This window comes from Durio zibethinus, chromosome 6, assembly GCF_047325235.1.
Source record: "Durio zibethinus cultivar Kanyao isolate XHJ-2024 chromosome 6, ASM4732523v1, whole genome shotgun sequence".
In the NCBI taxonomy this organism is placed as follows: Eukaryota; Viridiplantae; Streptophyta; class Magnoliopsida; order Malvales; family Malvaceae; genus Durio; species Durio zibethinus.
Window position 1 is genome coordinate 1,314,762 of NC_143167.1, and position 20,667 is coordinate 1,335,428.

Sequence of the window (20,667 nt, forward strand, 5' to 3'; positions counted from 1 at the left end):
CCTCACGATTCTAACTGTCTTTCAATGCTCTTTCGATTGTGAAGGTTTTTTTTACTATGTTTCGTTTAATTTACTACTAATACAATATAGTTTTTACATTAAATACTTTGTTGTTAAAAATTTTTATTAAAAATAAAATTTTATTTGAATAAGAATTAAAAATAAAATTTTATTTTAACACAATAAAGTATAAAAAATTACTAAAAAGTAAAATAATTTAATAATTTTTTAATATTTAAATCAACAATAATTAAATATTATAGGTTAAATACTTATTTAGCTATAAGTTGTCTGATTCTTTGATTCTTTTAACAACCGGCTTATGGTGTCATTATGAATACGATACTGAGAAAATGATTAAGTTGTCATTTAAAAAAAAATGGTATGATTTGAATGAGTAATTTTGAAGTTTAATTTTTTTATTATGTAGCTTTGGCATTATATAAATGTTATGCAGCCATTTTTTTATGTAGAAAGACAAATTTTGGCATTTTAATTTTTTTTATGAAGTATGTGCAAATTTAAAAAATAAAAAAAAATAAATTGTAAGTATTAAAACTTAAATTTTAAATTGATTCAATGTTACAATTATATAAATTAATTGAATTAAATTTTAAATTTAAATTTATTTTTTATTACGGATAGTTTTTCATATTTTGATAAATCTCATGTTTTATCTTAACATTTAACTTCATAATCTTTAAATTAAAATTTGAATTTCAAGTTTTAATAATATAATTTTGTTAAAAAAAATTTTTTTTGATAAGTTATATTTTATTTATCCAAAAGAAGCAATAAAATTACTACAGTACATACACTCCATATATACAATCAAATCATATTCTAACTATTATGCAATATAACTTTATCTATATTTCATGCATCACACAAAATTTTGTTGATTGAATTAACAATAATCGAATACAATCTATGTAATCGAACCCTAACAATTCTTTAATCAGTTCATACACTTGTTCTTTTATTTTTTTTTTAATTCTTAAATAATCTATAGTTCATTGCTCTTCATATATAATATATATGAAGCAATGCGCAATATAAAAAAAAATTTATTTACTTGTTCACACAAAAAAATTTACAATTTCTGAAGCTAGTGAAACATTTTAAAAGCTTGAAAAAGTGTATTTTTAAGGAATATAGCATGGGATTCCTTATAATATGAGGTCCCAACAGTCACTATCTTAATCTTTTTATGTTAAATAAATTGAAACATGCAAATATTATCCACTTTATTCATACCAAAATATGGTCAATAAAAAAAAAAAAAAAAAGATGGCATGCTTTTGAGCGCGCTCCTGATACATCAAAAGTCTCCACTTTCAGTTCAAAGCAAAAAATGAGTAAAAGAAAACAGAAAGTGAAAGAGGAATATGCAAAAGACAATATAGGAAAAGAAGTGAAGAAAAGGAGAAGGGTTTATGATTAATGTTGATTGATAATTATTAAGAAAATTTTCTAGTTTGATTTGCTACTATTAATTTCAAAATCACTTGTTACACGACAGTCAATAGCCAAGTAATTGACACGATATCAAGGGTGAAGCCAAATATAAAGTAAAAAAGAAATTAAATAGTGAAGTTAATGAAAAAAATAGTCGAAAATGATATTTGGTTAATTGAATCATTATATTACAATGTTGTAAAAAAAAATTTTCAGAGGTTCATAATCCATGCTTTCCCTCTTTGGATTCGCCTTTGCATGATTATTGTGTAATAATATTATTTAATAATTAAATTTTAGAAATTTTAATCATAAAATAATATCATCGTGTAATGAAAATTTCTTTTACTGGATTCCCAAATGGATTCTTCTTTTAATATATATATATATATATATATATATATATTTATTTATTTATTTACATTAAATATCCAAAACTATGAGATTCTAAAAAAATAGTTTACATTCATCTTATAGATTCAATATCATTCTTTCACCATTTAAAACTCGAAATCTTAAAAATAAAATCTCAAACTTAACGCGCTAGTGGTTTTGGATTTTTTTTTTTTTAACAAATATAGAAACATGAATCAATTTTTTTTATCTGGTTATGGAACATTTAGCCATAGTTTTTCTATAGCCAAAGTGCCACAATCCTCCCCTTTTATCGTCCAAAGCATAGTAATTCTAAAAAATTATCTAACAATTTCAGGGGTTAATGGCTTGGAAGGATTAAGCTGGAACTTAAAACCCATAAGCTTTTGTTTTTTTTTTTTTTTAATTAAAATGTAAAAATTTGTCAAGCTTAAGTTATACAAAATTAAAGACATGTTCAACTAATGGATCAACCTTCAACTTCATAGTTGCTGGCTGATGCTGATAGACACAAAATTACAAACGCAAACCGTCTTTCAAATGTCAACCTTCATGGCCCAAATTGACTGGTAGAAAATTAGGCACATCCAACACCTCTAACTTCTTATTTGCCGACTGACGCCGATATAAAGGTTTTTATAGATCGGATAAAACCGGATTGTATTCTATCAATCTTCTAAAAATTTTTTCAAAAAAATTAAAAATTTTTATTAATAAATTTGAATATTTTGAATGAAATTGAATCCGAACCCTAAAATTTTTTAAAAATTCGATTTAAATCAAATTAAATAAATAATTCGATAGATAAACAAGTTTATCCTATTTATAGCTCAATTATTTGTATAATCATATATTTATATGCATATTCTATCTTATCAAACATTCAATTATTGTGATTAAAACATCCTAAGTTGACAAAGAGATACCCAAATTATATATCGTTTCATCCACTTGCTTATCTTGTCAATCCAAAAAAAAAAAAAAACTAGGAAATTCCAGCCACATGAATCCTTTGACCTTTTCTTCTATTTCTGGATGTTAACGTCACCAATAATTCTATCTTCATTGTTATATTATATATGTTCGGAGATGACCCGCTTTAATATTCTATATTGACGATGATCAGATCCAGTTCCTTTTGGTTTTGCTTGCCCTTGGAGATAAGGAGGATACACCAAAATCGACTGAACAATAGAAGGAAAAATAGTCATGCTAGTTTTGAATTAAACCTTGATTTGAATAAATAAAATAAGTTTTTTTTTTTTAAGGAAAAGTAATTTACATTATATTTAATTTAGTATGAAAATTTCATAACCATGTATCCAATTTAGCTTGTTTTTATGTTTTTTATATATGTTTTTTTCAATTTCATTCAAATAGATGACGAGATTGAAAATAACAGTAAAAATTATTGTAATTGTGATTGAAAAAAATCAATAAAAATTTTATAATAAATGGATTTCATTGAGACTAGCAATTAGATTTAATTAATAATACGATAAATTTAATCATATCATACCGAAAATGTGATGAAATCTAAACTTTATCTAAATTAAAGTTTAATAGTTGGGTTGAGAAGGAAAAAGAATTTAAAGAATCCGAAATAATGTTTTTATATGATTTTGAGTTATATAATATAAAATAATTAATCCTCTCAACTATCTCGAATCTTATGTTTATTTTTCATTTCAATCTGAATGAAGATTGTCATTGATTTAGGTAGGGAAACATAAACTTTGAGCCATGAATTCTAAGATATGATTACCAATTTTGCAGAACATTATCAATATTTGTTCAACCAACCATGTTAAAATTCCTTATTGGTGTGCACATGTGGTCTTTAATTGCCCACTCATCACACTAACTTTAATAAAACCTTGTAACATCTTTTCTTTGTAAAGTAGAAATTATTCCCACATCACCCATTTTTTGCAGTCATGGAGATAATTATGGAGCTAAAAAAATGCAATAATTAATGATTAACTGTGATAATTTCAGTGCAAGAAAAAAAGTGAGATATTTTAATATGATAGCTTAAAAAAATTTTGTTAATGAAAATTATAAATAAAAAATAATTAAATAGTAATAAGCTTGGGATTGTCGATTGAGATCGTGTATTTTTCTTGGTACTGGTGATCAATTTTCATGTGAATCTCTGAAAAAATGTTAGGCCACCATTGAAAAGAAAATCACCGACACTGGCCCATGTGTTTCGAAAATCAAGGCAAGCTGATCTTTCACCGCTTAGGACGAGAAACAGTGTGAAAAAGACAAGGATCATCGCCATTTGTACGGCTGAATATTACTCCATATTATTCCATTTTCCTGGAAAGTGAAAACCCATCAAACACAAAATAATTTATTAAACAATTTGCAGCGTCAGTAAGGACATGGAAAAGTTTGGTAATGGCTAAACATTTCTTATGTCTCTGGTGAAATGAAATTGTCCAAAAACTGTTTGAAAAGTGAAGACAGAGAATTAGTCAAATTGTTTATTTTTAGTTGCTAAACCATTGGCATTGTAGGAATATATACAAAACAATGATTGATAGCGACTCCTGGAAACCTTAACTTTTACCATCTACCGACCAACGATCATGTCAAATGAATTAATCATTTCAAAAAGCAGGAAAGAAACAAAATTTAAGCTGGCATGAAGGGGATTGAATTTGGTTGCAACAAGAAGTTGAAGCGTACCTCATATTAACTTTCTTTCCTTCAATTTCCTCCATGAACACAAGCAATAATGGAATGATTTTTAACTAATACACCAAACCCACGATTTAAAGTGAAAGAAGTAAAAGTGATTCATTGATCAATCTGAAGAACAGAAACTTGTTTAATTTCCTTGACACTATCTGCAACACGTGAATCTGCCAAACCGTGAAAGAAAAGAGAACGTGAATGGGTACAAAATTTTCAAAGTTCAAAGAGTAGGTTTTGCTCTCTACTTGGATTGTGTTTTTGTCTTTTGTCATTTAACCGAGGGAAAAACAGTTCAGGTTTGGATACTGTAACTATGGTGTTGTATAGTTGGCTTCAAAATTTCTGTTGTACTTTGGGTTTTTTTCACGAAGTTAATCAGCATGTGGAGAGGAAACAGATTCACCCAATACTCTTTTCCAATTTCAAAGCCATTACTGATGCTGTTCTATTGAAAACCACCTGCCCCAAATACATTAACTCTTTGACTTAAAACCTAAAAAGTCTATGCATTAATTCAGTTCTGTTCTCACCTTTTCTTCTGATTTCTGAGCTGGGAGAAACTGATCATTTGCACTGCTATTAATGTACAAATGTTAGCAGTTATTTTAGCATCAATCATTTTATGATATTATACTTACCATAGTAATAATAAGTTAGTAAAAAAGAAAAATCAAGTTCTTTCATCTCCAAATGTTGTCTATGAACAGAGAAATTAATATGTAACAGATCATGCTTAAAATGGTTCATCAAAACTCTAGTTATAAATTGTTGAGTTCCCTCTCTCTCACCACTATCTGGTTTTTCACTCATCTCCATTAAGTTTACTAACAATCAACATCATTTGCATGCCAGATATGTTTATTGCAAGCAGCTTCAGTTATGAATCCAATATTCTCTTTCACTGTTAGTAATTTATCCACCTCTTAAGAGAGTTATTTTTATTACAGTTTTAACTAGGGTAATATTATATTGATCCTTCAGCTATACTAAACTAATTTTAGATGTACTGGCAAGAAACAGCTCTGGTGCTTACTGCAATACTGCGCCAGTGCACGGGCTGAGGAGTGAAGAAGTAAAAATAGAGATCAGAGACAGGAGAATTTACCCAATAATACGTGAGGGTCGAAGCTATGAACGTAAAATTAAGAGCTGCCCTCTGCCAGAAAGTGATAATGTGAGACAAACAAAGACTGCAATCGACAATGGTCCGCTCACTGTCACCCTGGCAAAAGCTAAAAACCGGCCCAAGAAAAAGAATCCCATTGTGGTCTCCAATTGCTCTGGACGTTCTGGCCGATTCTTGTGCTGATCAATGGCTGATTTGATGAACTAAGTAATACTATGTTCTAGTTATAGATAACTAGGAAATTATGAGAAAACAAAAGGCAGAACAGAAAGAAGGGAAGAAATTGTGGATCAAATAGCGGGCTCGCTTGATATTTTATTGCTGTTCTGCTGATGGGATTACGTTCACCACTTGGTGTTATTTCTTCTTGTAGGAGGGCTAGGCTCGGTCCATTTGAAATCGAGAGAAGCCTTGAAGGCCCTTGAGTTTACTAGAAACTTCTTCCATCTAGGCCCAAAACTGTTTACCCCAGAACGTACTAGAATCTTCCGTTGAATCCTTTAAATACCAATGCTAACCCCGCCTTCACGATTCAAGGAATACAAAAAGCACAGCAAGAAAACAACAAGCAGGCTCTGTTTCTCATAATCCCTACCAACTTAGAAGCAATTCCAGGAGATTGAAATAGAAAATGTCTCTGATCCCAAGTTTCTTCGGCAACCGACGAGGCAACGGCTTTGATCCATTCTCTGTCGACGTATGGGATCCGTTCAAGAATTTCCCATTACTTTCCGAAGAAAACTCAGCCTTCGTCAACACTCGTGTTGACTGGAAAGAGACACCAGAAGCTCATGTGTTCAAGGCCGACCTTCCAGGGCTGAAGAAAGAGGAAGTGAAGGTGGAGATTGAAGATGACAGGGTTCTTCAAATCAGCGGGGAGAGGAATGTTGAGAAGGAAGACAAGAATGACACGTGGCATCGCGTGGAGAGGAGCAGCGGCAAGTTCTCGAGGAGGTTTAGGTTGCCTGAGAATGTGAAGATGGATCAAGTTAAAGCTTCTATGGAAAATGGGGTTCTCACCGTTACGGTTCCTAAGGTTGAATTGAAGAAGCCTGATGTTAAGATTATCCAGATTTCTGGTTGAAGTTTCAAATGTCTGAAACTTGAAAAATACTATAAATAGTACTAATGTAATTACTATGTGGGTCAAAAAGATGTAATAAAGTCATCAGAATTCTAATAATGAAATTGTGAGTTGTTGTTTTAATAAACTGTTGTTAAATAATCTTTTTATAGTTATGGCCAGTCGCAATCTGAGGCAAAGGGAAAGTACTTGAGATATTCAGGACTTGCAAATTCTTGTGTTGTAAACATGACCAATGTCAACTAAATCAGAATAAAAAATAGGCTAATATTTGCAATAAGTACTTGATTTAGAGCTCGTCTCTAGAAACAGTTTCATCAGAGTATCAAAATATAGACAAAGGCCTATGAGAGAAACCATAACTCATGCAATCCGTGAAAACTTGCCCCTGCCACATGTCCATACGCATTGTTATTGTATTGGGACAGCATTCTAGGTGGTAATGACTTGTGAGAGTGGTTAGGCCACAATATACTTGCGTCTGAAGCTCTGATATATAATAGTCGAGGATACCCCTCAAGGTGGTTGTGACTTTTGAGACTGGTTAGGCCACAATATAGTCAAGGATAGACTAGCTGTTCCTGCAGCCTTGCTTCATCAAAGAATCTCTGATCAAAATGACGTAAGGACAAGGATATGATAGGGGATCAGCCAATGGCAGGATTCTCTTCTATCGACTTTGATACGGATGACAATCTGAAATTTGGCACAAAATCAAATGAAGCTCAGTCAATGGGAAGAAAATCTATATAGGTTCTTCTTTTAAACAAAACAAACAATTGGTATTTCTACCCCTTCAAGAGTTGGACACAGTTTCGTTCTTCCCACATAATTCAACAGCTTATATATGAATACGTAAGTTTTCATATCATCAAAAGTATTCTTTGACCAATAATCATAATAAAACCAGCAAAATCTCACCAAGTAATTACCTTTCGGGTTTTGGTAAATCAGGCAGGTAACCTCAAATCCAGTAGGTTAATTAGACATGACAAAGGCATAATGTTCTAAGCATGCCATGAAGTTTTCTTCAATCAAAATTTTCTGGCCTCTTCGATCAATTTAGTAGATTTCATATGAGATCATATGAATCAACTATGAAAATGAATGAAATTCTCTTATTAACTTGTCCACTTCAGTTTTCAATGGGCCTTAAGTCCACTTATCTTTGTACAAAGCCCATATAGATTATGAGTGTTCCGGAGTGTCCTAGAATGAAGTGTCTTTGTCATTGGCCCCGCACAAGCCTCTGGATAAGGTTCCGGGAAATGACTTAAATCTAAAAAAAACTAGAAAAATCTTCCGAATACTAGAATCATCAACAAATCCTATAAAATTCCATTCCAGGTTCTTTCAACACCCTAATTAGCAAAGCATAGAAAATCCGAGTAGCTCTCGTAGTTTTCCCAACAACCAAAGTTTTCTACTAATTCCTTTTTTCATTACTGAAAATGTCTCTGATTCCAAGCTTCTTTGGCAACCGACGCAGCAACGTCTTTGATCCTTTTTCTCTGGACATTTGGGATCCTTTCAAGGACTTCCCTTTTTCTTCTTCACTTACCACACGTTTCCCTGAAACCTCAGGTTTTGTCAACGCTCGAATCGACTGGAAGGAAACCCCAGAAGCTCACGTGTTCAAGGCAGATGTTCCAGGGCTAAAGAAAGAAGAAGTGAAAGTGGAAGTTGAAGATGACAGGGTGCTTCAGATAAGCGGAGAGAGTAACATAGAGAAAGAAGACAAGAACGACACTTGGCATCGCGTGGAACGTAGCAGTGGCAAGTTCATGAGGAGATTCAGATTGCCTGAGAACGCCAAGCCGGATCAGATCAAGGCTTCCATGGAAAATGGGGTTCTTACTGTGACTGTTCCGAAATTGGAAGTGAAAAAGCCTGATGTCAAGGCGATTGAGATTTCTGGGTAAAAAATCGAAGTTGAGTTTTTAAGCCGTCTTGTCTCCGGTGACAGATTACTCAAAATAACCACTTCAATAAAAAAGATGCTTGTGAGTCAGGAAGTGAGTGTCTTTATCTCTGTCAGATGAGGTTTTGTTATGACTGTGGGAGATTAAATAAGTAATACTACTACTATTACTGCTGCTATATTCTTGTATATAGTTTGTTTGCTTTTGAACTTTCCTATGTAGAAAATAAAACCACTCTTGTTAATACATGAGTTCACTCTTCTTCCCTGTTTATGAATTGGTTGGATCTTTATAAATTTGACTTGGTTCTAGTTTCATCTATGATGTGGGTTTGGGCAGCATGAACTTTTATGAGTTTTCATGACATGATTTTCAGTTGTAAATAGATACTTTTAATTATTGAAGCAATATTGGATCTGAACTCAGATCTTTGTTGACTCCGTTATCCTTGACAAAGAACAAAACCGGAGTCTGGTTTAGTCGTTTTTATAAGCTGATGCCAGATGACCCCGCACGCTGTTCCTTACGGCTAGAGCATATTCCATTGCCAATTACAACGGTTATTTTTTAGAGTCAGACAAGAGTGAGTTATATCGTTTGGAAGTAGATAGTTGAGATGTTTATTATCAGGAATCATACACAATATTATAAACATCTTGCGGATAGTTGAAACTTCAAAGGAATTTTAACTACTAATGGTTTAACTTTATTCATTTAGCATGATGAGATACATTACCCAACTCACTCAATAAATTGTAGAAAGCAGCACCTTCCTGGGTGCATAAGTTCCATTTTCTCTTTCAACTAGATCACCCTACGCCTTAATCATGCCCTTCTACAAACAGCATAAGCCTTCGTATGGCCTTTTGTGTCTCTATGCTTTCCAAGCTGTTGTCCATCTCCATACCTATTTTCCAGACATAGGTCACAAGTCTTTCACTCACTATTTGATCTCCGATACACGGTTGACATATCTAGCACAAATACTTTTTAGGGGACGAGTTCCAGCCAGAATGGCTCCGAAACCTCCTATTGCCTTATGAGCCGATCCCCACTATTGGGGTGCTCATTTCACAATTAAGCCTCTTTCTCCAATAATTTCATTGGAGTTACATCCCATAATTAACCTTGGAAGGAGATATTTCATATTTCTATAATAGCCACAATTTACCAAAATGTACTTGAAGTGGAAAGGGATTTTGACTACTGATGACTATGATGGTTTTAAGCATTTTGCAGGATAAGACTGCAAGTTCAATCTTCTATGTCAGATTTGTTACCCTGTGTCTTGAAGCAAACTCTTCTAACTTCTGCTTTCAACATTAGCATTATATTATGGCCTTAATCTAGTTGCTCAATGCTTGGAAGCTCCAGTTGATGTGCCACAGTCTGCAAAATACAAGGAAGCATATGGTAACGCTCTTCCTCCTTTTCTGTAATCTTGATTGGTGACATCTTGAACGGGGCATTTGTGATATGACATCTATGCAAAGGTTTAGCTTATCCATAAAAAACAAAGTAATACTAATAAAGAAAGAAATGCATAAACGAGTAGTCAACATCAAATAGGTCGTTCGATATTGGCAGAAGGAGAAGTCGATGGAAATTTTGAGAGGGGAGTTGAATTTGCCGTGTGCAAATTGCAATGTTAGTTTGAGGAGCCAACTATGAATGATATACCTAGCTAATGCATTGGATCCAGGGCAAGGAACCAGCACCAGTCATTCAAAACTTGTTTGGAATTAAAGTAGCTTAACAGCCTTAAGTCAATAGTACTTATCCACCTGCCTGAAGAAATCCAATCTGCTTTTTAAGGCAACAAAAAATCTGGACTTCGTTTTTTTTTTTTTTTTTTTCCTAAGCACAGATAAGAAATGAGAGCATAAAACAGCCATTAAAGATTTTCTGATGAAAAGTTTATCCTTTATGTTGAAAGGCAACCAATAGTGAAAACTGCAAATAGATAAACCAAGGCGAACAATTGTATCATTCTTGCGACTTATATGCCAAAATTGCAACATAGAAATAGAAGCATTTTTTAATGTACCTTTATTACCAAAACGAATTTTGAAATTGGTTAAAGGAGATGACTTGAAAAGAGAAGTTGAATCCAGAAAGAGAAAATAAAGAAGACAAAGGAACAGTTTAATGCCTGCAATTTATTGGGGGGGGGGGGGGGGGGGACAGCAAGATGAGAACTTAATAGTATTACAAACCAAAATTTAACTTTTAACATCAATCCACCAAGCACAAAAAAAGACAAGCAGATAGACGAGAGTATCATATAAGCAGCTTTGGCATATTAACAACAAAACCCTTCAAGCTCTTTGAGCCTTTAACCAGAAATCTCAATGGCTTTGACATCAGGATTCTTCACTTCCACCTTAGGAACAGTAACAGTAAGAACCCCATTTTCCATGGAAGCTTTAACTTGATCCATCTTCACATTCTCAGGCAACCTAAACCTCCTCGAAAACTTCCCACTACTCCGCTCCACACGGTGCCATGTGTCATTCTTGTCTTCCTTTTCTGTTTTCCTCTCTCCACTGATTCGAAGTAGCCTGTCATCTTCTACCTCAACTTTGACTTCTTCTTTCTTAAGCCCTGGAAGATCAGCCTTGAAGACATGCGCTTCTGGAGTTTCCTTCCAGTCAATTCGGGTGTTGGCAAAAGCTGAGGTTTCAGGGGTATGCGTGGTGAATGAAGATGGGAAAGGGAAGTCCTTGAATGGGTCCCAAACATCAAGAGAGAAAGGATCGAAGATGCTGCTCCTTCGGTTGCCAAAGAAACTCGGGATCATCGCCATTTCCTTTTTATGATGAAACCAGGATTAATCAGACACTTGAAAAGTTAAATTAAAAGTGTTTGTTTGTTGTGATTCTGTCTTCCTACACTGCAAAGCTAAGACATGTCGGGTATTTTATAGCAGGCTGAAGGAGATCTAGTATTTTCTCGAACTTTAAACTTTTGGGCCTCAAAACCTTTTTCGTAATTCACGAACGTTAAAGAACTAACTTGAATGATCTGGACTTCTATCTAGTGTTTGCAAATGTAATCTTCCAATTGGGCCCAGCTATTGCCTGGTTGAAACCTCTAAGAAGTTAAACGTTATGCAACTCTAGGCCGCATGGATTTATTTTTTTTTTATGTTGAATAATAAATTTTCTTCAGTCTAATGAAAACAATTATTCTTTCAACAGTTTATAGGTTAGTTTTTTTATGGACAACTAGTGTTGTGTTAGGAGTTGTTTCACGTCAATAATTTTCAAACCATGTATTATAAAGATAGAATTAAGAATATTTAAATACATTATATTTGCGTTTATGTAAAAAAATTATAAATTATATTATACAAAATAAATATTATAATTTGGTATTAGGTGAGAGATCAAATATCAATTTATATTAAGAATTAAAACTCTAACAACTATAAATACAAAAAATATTAATATAACATTTAATTATCATTCTTGAAAAAATCATTTTGTCTTGCAGAATAATCATAGCTCATTTGCAGAATTATATTCTCAAATATTTCTTATTTAATTTTATTTTTGATTTTTTTTCATAAATAGATGGAAAATATATAATCACAATAAGAGGGGGTTCTCTTTTTGTGTAAAATGAAACTGAGGAACTTGACAAGGTGAGAAAGGCAGAGTTAGGAATACCAGGCCAAATGGAGCGTAGAAAACAAAGTGCATCCCATTTCATTAGCATTGACGTCAAATTGATTGCAAAAGAGTCTAGACCAATCATGTAAATTCCCAAACATTCGTGAACAATGAGAGAAGTCAAAGTTTTCTCGGGGCCCAATCACAAAGTACTAGACACTGCTATATTGCTCTTCAGTTTCTTATATATACGCAACATGTTCTGTTCTATGGGCATCATCGAAAGAGTAACAGAGTTTGGAATATCTAGTCAGCGACTAAAGATTTCTGACGAACTAATTCTTCATCAATCTTTTTTTTCTTATAGAAAAAAAGAAGGAAAAATGGCGATGATCCCAAGTTTCCTTGGCAACCGAAGGAGCAGCATCTTCGATCCTTTCTGTCTTGACGTTTGGGATCCTTTCAAGGACTTCCCTTTCTCTTTTTCTTCTTCTTCTTCGCTCGCCACCCATACCCCAGAAACCTCTGCTTTTGTTAACACCCGGATCGACTGGAACGAAACCCCAGAAGCTCACGTCTTCAAGGCTGATCTTCCAGGGCTGAAGAAAGAGGAAGTGAAAGTGGAGATTGAAGATGACAGGGTGCTTCAAATCAGCGGAAAGAGGCACGTTGAGCAGGAAGACAAGAACGACACCTGGCACCGGATTGAACGTAGCAGTGGGAATTTCGTGAGGATATTCAGATTGCCTGAGAATGCCAAGACGGATCAGATTAAGGCTTCCATGGAAAATGGGGTTCTTACTGTTACTGTTCCTAAGGCGGAAGTGAAAAAACCTGATGTCAAAGCCATTGAGATTTCTGGTTAAGAGTAGTAAAGCGTTTTGTTTCTTACGTTTGAGAGGCCGCCTTCTATGTTAAAAACATAAAATTTGATTTATGCCTAATTTGGGATTGTTGAGAAAATGTTTGTAGTATTATAAAGTTTTAGCTACTAATGTAAAATGTTTCAATATAACTGACAATTTCTTCTTCGCCAATCCTTTGAAAGAACTACATTATGCTTATTATCCACCAAGCTTAATAATAAGCGGCACAGATGCCATACCATGGACTGAAGGTACAAGGATCCTAGTTTTATGTCTTTGATTCAAACTGATGATATATGCCTTGTTAATTCATTGAAAGAACAGCATGATGATCCGCCCTCCTGTAGACAAAGACTTGCTTTCTTCTTGAAATCCATAGCTTTCTTTCTGATTTCCTCTCCCTCAATATCCACTATCAGTCTTTTTATAGCTGCTTCTATATTTCCTCTTTCCAACTTATTCTGCAATTGCAGGCCTACTTTCCAAACATTACAGATATAATTAGAGTTCAAGTTTTGGTCTCCAAAGAAAGGCTTGCATAGAATTGGTACCCCTTCACAAATACTCTCAATGGTTGAATTCCATCCACAGTGACTCCAGAATCCACCCACTGCAGCATGCGCCAACACTTCCTTTTGAGGTGCCCATTTCACAATGAAACCTCTTTCTCCCACACCCTCCTGGAATCCATTTGGCAATGACTCAATCCATTCCGAACCACGAACCAAACCAGGCCTAATCACCCACAAGAAGGGTTGTTTACTGTTAGCTAGTCCCCAAGCTGTCTCAATTAGTTCTTGCTCACCGATGCTGGCCAAGCTACCAAAGCTTACGTAGATGACAGATTTCGGGGCTTGTTTGTTAAGCCAAGAGATACATTTAGCATCTTCTATTAATAATGAGCTGCAAATGGTTGGAGCTAATTTGTGAAGTGGCCCTATGGTGAAAATTGGAGCAGGGAAGTGTTCTTTGATCTTTGACAGTGCCGCTTGTTCTAGGAAGTCCATTGTGTTCACAATTACAGCTGACGAGCTCCTCACTCCTTCTGTGAATGCATTTCTCACCTCTAGCATCGCATCTGTTGGATTCTGTGATAGTAATGCACGAATGTGCTGAAGCTGAAGGGATTGAAGCTCTGGTATCTCATTTTCCAAAGTAGAATCTGTAACACAAATTTAAAGAGTATAGGATATTGAATGTGTCACTGAGAATAATTGCTGTACTGCTGAACTTGAATATATTTTTCCTAGTGTGCAAGCTTATTGACCCTTGTGATGCCTTCAGGCTTGTGTTATAACTTAATAACAATGTTATAGAAATTATTCCAAAGAAAGTATTGTGCAGCAAAAACTTTAACTTCCAAAGGATGATCATCATGCATAGAATTTGATGCGGTTAGTGACACAAGGAGAGAAGCAAAAACATTAATTAATTTATTCACTCATAACATGAAAAGAAGTATACCTTTCCCATCAAGATGAGGAAACAGAGCATAGAGTAACAATGTTGCAGCTGAACTTGTACGCACATTTATCCCAGGCAGCCTCAGATCATCAGCAATAGTTTGAGAACAAAACATGAGTGTATCATAGATGATGGCGGTAATATGAATTATATGATCATGTGAATCTTTTTGATGCAATATCTTTTTCATGCATTGCTGTAACGGTATAGCACAGTTCTTGTTGAGACTCAACATGAGATTGGCAGCATCTCCATCTAAGACCTCGGATTCCGTTAGCTTATCTGGTATTGATATGAAGGTGAATTCAGGGTGGTTTGAAGGGGTTGGAGAGTTCAATTCAGGGTGAACTATAGTGATTGTATAGCCTTTGGAGTGTAAGATAGTGGCTAGCTGGAGCATGGGAGTTATGTGGCCTTGAAATGGAAACATAACAAGCACCAAATGACCAGACTTCTGTTGTTTTGCCATTGCTCTTTCTGCTTCTCCGGACTTCTGGTGTAGCAAGTCTTGGTCAAGTTAAAGAAAAATGAAACTGAAGACTCCCAGGCCAATGGAGTCAGATAATTTAGTGGAATTTAGATGAGATGCGTGGATATTAACAATAAAAATGATTGTTTTTAGCCGTCAAATTTGACTTTTTCAGATAAAAGCTGCGTTCTTGGATTCATCTAGTTTTTCCAATTTAATTTTTCTATAGTCAATGACGGCTCAAATCTTCTTTGATTTGAGAGGCAAATAGACCTCATCGCGTGTTTGATATGATTGGCATGGCTGCAGCGATTGCCAATAATGCCATCTTACTTTCGGCTTTCGGCAATTTTTTCCTGTGGTCTCTTCTAATTGTAGAAAACGATCAGCCAAATAAAAAAAGAAAGAAAAAAAAAAAACACCATTGTTTTCAAACTCCATGTTCATTGAAAAACATGTTAGGTTTTACTTTAAATTTTATAATTTCGCGTCAACAGTTAAAATAAAATTATAAAAATTTAAGTTATCTTATATCTCATATCAAAGGTTTAATAAATATATAAAAAGTTTCATCTTTATAAATAAGATATTTTAATTTTAATTTAATAATCTCATATAATTAGATATTAAGAGAATAATTAGGTGACTAGACTATTAAAAATATGTAATTAAGTTTTTAGTTAAATTTTGAGTAAGAAGTTTTTGATGATTTTTTTCGTTTTAAAAGTTTTTCGATTATAAAGATTTATTTGATAATGAATTAGATTTGAAGTAGGTCATTTGGAGTTCGATCGAAATAAATATATTTGTGTGTTTTTATTCCTGATTTGAGCTTGCTATTTTGTTTGTGTGTGCTACGTATGCATGTTAATTTTTAAATAAATGGTGTTAGAGTTGTGGTGATCTTTAACAAGTAGTATCAGAACAAAGTTTAAGGTTTGAGGTTTCGAGAAGAAGAGAGGTGGGCCCATGAGATCATAAAGTAAGTATTTCAAAATGTTTGAAAAAGATATATCTAGTATGCCTATGCCTAAGTTTGAGATTTTGTTGTTTAATAAAAAGAAATAATTTTATGTTATAGCAAAGTACGGTTTAAGATTTGTTAGATAACAAGGGTTAGATCAGGCATTAGAAAATAGTAAGCCTGAAGGAATGTCTAGTAATAATTAGAATAAAATTTAAAAGAAAGTTATTAGTATTATTATATTGGTGTTAGTCCCAGAGATAAAGTATAGTGTGTTAACTGAAAGTACTTCAAATAGTTTGTGGGATAAGCTTGAGGGTATTTATGCATTGAAGTCGTTGATTAATAGATTATGTTTGAAAATAGATCTGTATTCTCTGAAGATGAAAGAATATACGAGTCTTCACAATCACCTGAATGAATTTAATAAATTAGTTTCTCAATTGCTGGTGATTTCTGTTGATGAGTTAAAAAATGAAGAGAAAGTTTTAATTTTGCTGTTATCTTTACACAAGTCCTATGGGCCTTTAGTTCAGACTTTGTTAGTGAGTAGGTTTACTTTGAAGTTAGATGATGTGACTGTCCTATTACATGAGAACGAAATATTTATGAAACACAAAACTCATCACCTAGAGGGAATACACTAGCTGTAGAGGGTTTTGATCGAGAGAGGATTCAAAAGAGGATTGATGAATCAAGAAAGAGATCTAAGTTAAGATACAGATATTATAGTGACATAAAATGTTATTATTGTGGTGAAAAGGGATATATCCAAGTACATTGCAAGAAGTTGATAAGGGATATGGTTACTTTAAAAGACGAATGATAAAAAAAAATCGAATAAAGGAAAAAGTTATACTATTATTGTCGTGTCTAATGATGCTAATGTCATTTTGACGACTTGTGTGAATAAGACTCAAACTTTGAAAGGTGATAAAAGTTGGGTTTTAGATTCAGCTGCTACAATTCATGTTTGCAATGATAGGAGTTGTTTTATAGAATTAAAAGAGAATGAAAAATGTGGGGCTATTATGGTTGCCAACAACAAAAAGATACAAATTCAAGGCATTGAGAGTGTTCACCTTAGATCTCGCAATGGTGTTGTTAGGACACTTCATCATGTAAGGTATGTATGAGTTATAGCTATAATTTGATTGCTATAGGCGAGTTAACTTATCGGGGATACACATACTATGGTCGTAATGATTCATTGAAAGTGTATAAGAATGATAATGTGATTCTATAAGAGAATAGGCTCAAAAATCACTTGTATGTGCTTAATGGAGGCTCAATTGTTAGGATTCTTATAACGAAAGAAAAAAAAAAGGCAAGCATGTCAACTTTGCAGATACAGTTAAAGTGTTTGGAGATTCAAGTTAAGGGAGGATTTGTTAGGTTTTGCCTTGAAAATCTTACATCAAAAGTTAAAGTGAAGTTATAAGAGTTTGAATTATCTTGTATCCCACACCGAAAGTTTAGTAAAGATATAAGGAATTTCACCCTTATGAATAAAATGTTTTAGTTTTATTAGTAATCTCAGATAGTTAGACATCAAGAGAATAGCTAGGAGAGTGGGCTATTAAAATGATATAATTAGGTTTTGGGTTAAGTTTTGAGTAAGGAGTTTTTGTTAAACTTTTTTCATTCCAAAAATTTTTCAATTGTAAATATTTATTTGATAGTGGATTAAGTTTAGAGTAGGTCATTTTGAGTTGGACTGAAACAAATATATTTATGTGTTCTTATTCTTAATTTAAGCTTATTATTTTGTTCATGTATACTACGTGTATGTGTTGATTTTCTAACAAAATAGGTATTCCAAATCTTCAATGAAAGAAGATGATAATGATGATAATCAAATGTGTTTTGTAGTTAATTGCCTAATGGCAAGGAAATGGTTAAGGAATCAAGAAATGCAACTTTAGATTCAGCATCTAAATCCGAAACTTACACTTTCTTTCACTTGCTAGTTGTAGCTAAGCAATGGTTTCTTCTTACTATTCTTTGTTTTCAAGATAATTCACTAAATACTTTATAGGTTATGTCATATATTCGCTTTAAATTTTATCACCTTTCATGTGATATTTGGTGCTCTTGATTTTTTTTGTAAGATTATAATTCAAATTTGGTTATTTAAATTTTATATTATATATTAAATAAATATGACTATTTAAATAGTATGAAAAGTATAATAATTTTTTACGGTCAAGATTATATTTCAATGATTCAATTTTTTTTTTTTTACAAATATGGTATATGTATTGGTATTTTTATTTTAAATTATTGGATGTTATATTTAAAAAATAATTATATAAATTAATTAAGTTAATTTTCTATTATATGGTTAAATAATTTAAATTTGATTAACAATTATTACAATTGAAATTTAGACCCCTAAGCTGTAATTAAAAGGAGCACTTAAATTGATTTTGATGATATATAACCAAAATTTACTTTATCCAAATTAATCTTATAAAAATATTTCTATTATTAAAAGTACGATTTTGTGAACTAAATTTTAGTGAATCCAAAGATGTTCTACATATAAATATGTGAAGGTTCATACTCGATTTGTGAAGTATTATTTGTTTTAATTCAAAAATTTTATGATTTTATCTCATAAAAATATCTCACTAATTTAGAATTAAATCTCAACATATATATTACAGCGTAACTTTAAATTATTTTGATGTGGGATTAATGTGTTATAAACTCCTTTATTAAAGCTTGATGTCTCTATCAAACGTAATACAAAACACACCAAATGTTAGGTAAACCCAACATAAAGTATACATAGATCACAACATCAAACTAGACATTGAGATTCTAAAAGTGATTCTCATCATGTAGTAATTAACTTTCATAAGATTTTAGAGGTGGTTTCTACGATATAGTACTTAATACTCGTCCGACTGTTGATCACTCTTATACCATTTGTGAAAACTTACATCCAACCTACGAGATATTATCTGTTTTGATCCGAAAATCTCATGGTTTAATCTTTCAAAAGATACCTCACAATTTAGGTTTAAATTTTTACATATATAATAATAAAATACAAACACACAGATCTATTGAATCATATTAAATGTTGAGTAAGCTCAACACAAAGTACACATAGATCCAAGATAATATCAGATGTTAAGATTCTAAAAATGATTCTCACCACATAGCATTTATCTCATGTTTGATTAGTGATAACTTTGATACCATTTATAGAGATTTACATCAAACCTGTGAGTTATTATTTGTTTTAACTCAAAATTATACAATTCTATCTCATAAAAAATATGTCATAAATTTAAATTTAAACTTCTACTTATATATTATAACAAAACTTCAAATATCCTTACAAAATATTTTTATTGTTGCTTCAACTAATATTCTCTAAAAAGTGAATCCCACTTTGAATAAATTAAATACATATATTAAAATACGAAAGCTTTTGATTCCACATTTACAAAAGCACTTTTTCACTCCTTACTTGAAAAAAAAAAAGTTTCATGCTAATGGATTTGGGTCTACATCTGTGGGTTTCAATACTTGGATCAAAATACGATTTTTTTAAAACTTTTTTGGATGGAGTGTTATATAAATTATGATTATGAAAATTATTTATATCGATTAAATATAAAAAAAATAAAGATGAAGGTAAAAATAAATTTAAAATATTTATTAAATATATATAAATATAAATATAATAAAAAAATTTAAAATAAAAAAATATTTTAATTATTTATACCCTACTCATTGCTGCCACTATAAATATCTATCCAAATCTTAGCTCACTTTTGCATCATCCAAGTGGCATAATACTAATAGAGTCATCTTTCGATAACTCAGTAATTTTGTTGGATAACAATAAGTATGTACATATAATTTGTATTTTCATCCACACCAAAAGTATCTATTAAAGAGTTTTTATTTGATTTTGTAAGTTGGATTTTTTAATTAAAAAGTTATATATTTTATTATTTAATATTAAAATTAAATAATAAATTTTAAATACAAAAGTTATTTTTAACAGCGATATAAAATTGAGTCTCAAATACGAGTTTGTCTATAATTTTTATTTTTAATATTATTTATTTTAGCATTGGCATTAACTTTGGCTTATTGTCTGGCTTGTCTCTTCTTTCTGTATTCCATTGCAGGTCTTGAACCCCCCCCCCCAACAAAATACTCTTTTTTGGTAAATTTTTTTTTTAATTTTTAAGACTTTTTAAAATTTCAATATTCATAATTTTTTATTCTTAAGTTATGAATTTTTTAAAAAAATTAATCTCTAATAAAATTTATTTCAATTTCTAAATAAAAAATTTATTTTAAAATTTTCCATGAATCTAAAACATTTTCAATCAATTTTATCTCATTTTTTATAAATTTGAAATATATGGAGCATTAAAGTTTCTTGGTATATATATATATAGAGGAGGATTATAATGTTACTTGAGATTGATTTGTTTATTTGTTTATTTTAATTTTAAATTATCAAAAAATAAAAAATTTGTGTTATTAAAAGTCTTGTTATTTTTAAAAGTTTAATATTATCATAGTAATATTTTTTATTTTACAATTTTGTGTATATTATTTTTATTAGTATATTGTTTATATATATA

General features: G+C 31.9%; 5 protein-coding genes and 1 long non-coding RNA gene across 6 annotated transcripts; 3 read left to right on the forward strand and 3 right to left on the reverse strand.

Moving 5' to 3' along the window:
* Nucleotides 1-3,831: 3,831 nt before the first annotated feature.
* Nucleotides 3,832-6,023, reverse strand: LOC149518321 (uncharacterized). Its single transcript, XR_016342646.1, has 3 exons — nucleotides 5,645-6,023; nucleotides 4,531-5,112; nucleotides 3,832-4,158 (listed from the first exon to the last, which is right to left on the reverse strand). It is a non-coding gene; the product is annotated as an uncharacterized LOC149518321 (long non-coding RNA).
* A 163-nt stretch (nucleotides 6,024-6,186) lies between these two features.
* Nucleotides 6,187-6,876, forward strand: LOC111285890 (17.3 kDa class I heat shock protein-like). The gene has a single exon (XM_022875541.2). It carries the CDS (start codon nucleotides 6,297-6,299, stop codon nucleotides 6,747-6,749), a length of 453 nt encoding a protein of 150 aa, XP_022731276.2. The 5' UTR covers nucleotides 6,187-6,296; the 3' UTR covers nucleotides 6,750-6,876.
* A 1,182-nt stretch (nucleotides 6,877-8,058) lies between these two features.
* LOC111285888 (17.3 kDa class I heat shock protein) lies at nucleotides 8,059-8,945 on the forward strand. The gene has a single exon (XM_022875539.2). It carries the CDS (start codon nucleotides 8,201-8,203, stop codon nucleotides 8,669-8,671), a length of 471 nt encoding a protein of 156 aa, XP_022731274.1. The 5' UTR covers nucleotides 8,059-8,200; the 3' UTR covers nucleotides 8,672-8,945.
* Nucleotides 8,946-10,863: 1,918 nt separating this feature from the next.
* LOC111285889 (17.3 kDa class I heat shock protein-like) lies at nucleotides 10,864-11,548 on the reverse strand. Its single transcript, XM_022875540.2, has one exon. The coding sequence runs from the start codon at nucleotides 11,475-11,477 to the stop codon at nucleotides 11,007-11,009; it is 471 nt and encodes a 156-aa protein (XP_022731275.1). The 5' UTR covers nucleotides 11,478-11,548; the 3' UTR covers nucleotides 10,864-11,006.
* A 698-nt stretch (nucleotides 11,549-12,246) lies between these two features.
* Nucleotides 12,247-13,318, forward strand: LOC111285887 (17.3 kDa class I heat shock protein-like). Its single transcript, XM_089761708.1, has one exon. It carries the CDS (start codon nucleotides 12,456-12,458, stop codon nucleotides 13,149-13,151), a length of 696 nt encoding a protein of 231 aa, XP_089617834.1. The 5' UTR covers nucleotides 12,247-12,455; the 3' UTR covers nucleotides 13,152-13,318.
* Nucleotides 12,894-15,470, reverse strand: LOC111285886 (UDP-glucose iridoid glucosyltransferase-like). Its single transcript, XM_022875537.2, has 3 exons — nucleotides 14,616-15,470; nucleotides 13,391-14,313; nucleotides 12,894-13,032 (listed from the first exon to the last, which is right to left on the reverse strand). The coding sequence occupies exons 1-2, from the start codon at nucleotides 15,082-15,084 to the stop codon at nucleotides 13,433-13,435; spliced, it is 1,350 nt and encodes a 449-aa protein (XP_022731272.1). The 5' UTR covers nucleotides 15,085-15,470; the 3' UTR covers nucleotides 12,894-13,032; nucleotides 13,391-13,432.
* Between the last annotated feature and the right edge of the window lie 5,197 nt (nucleotides 15,471-20,667).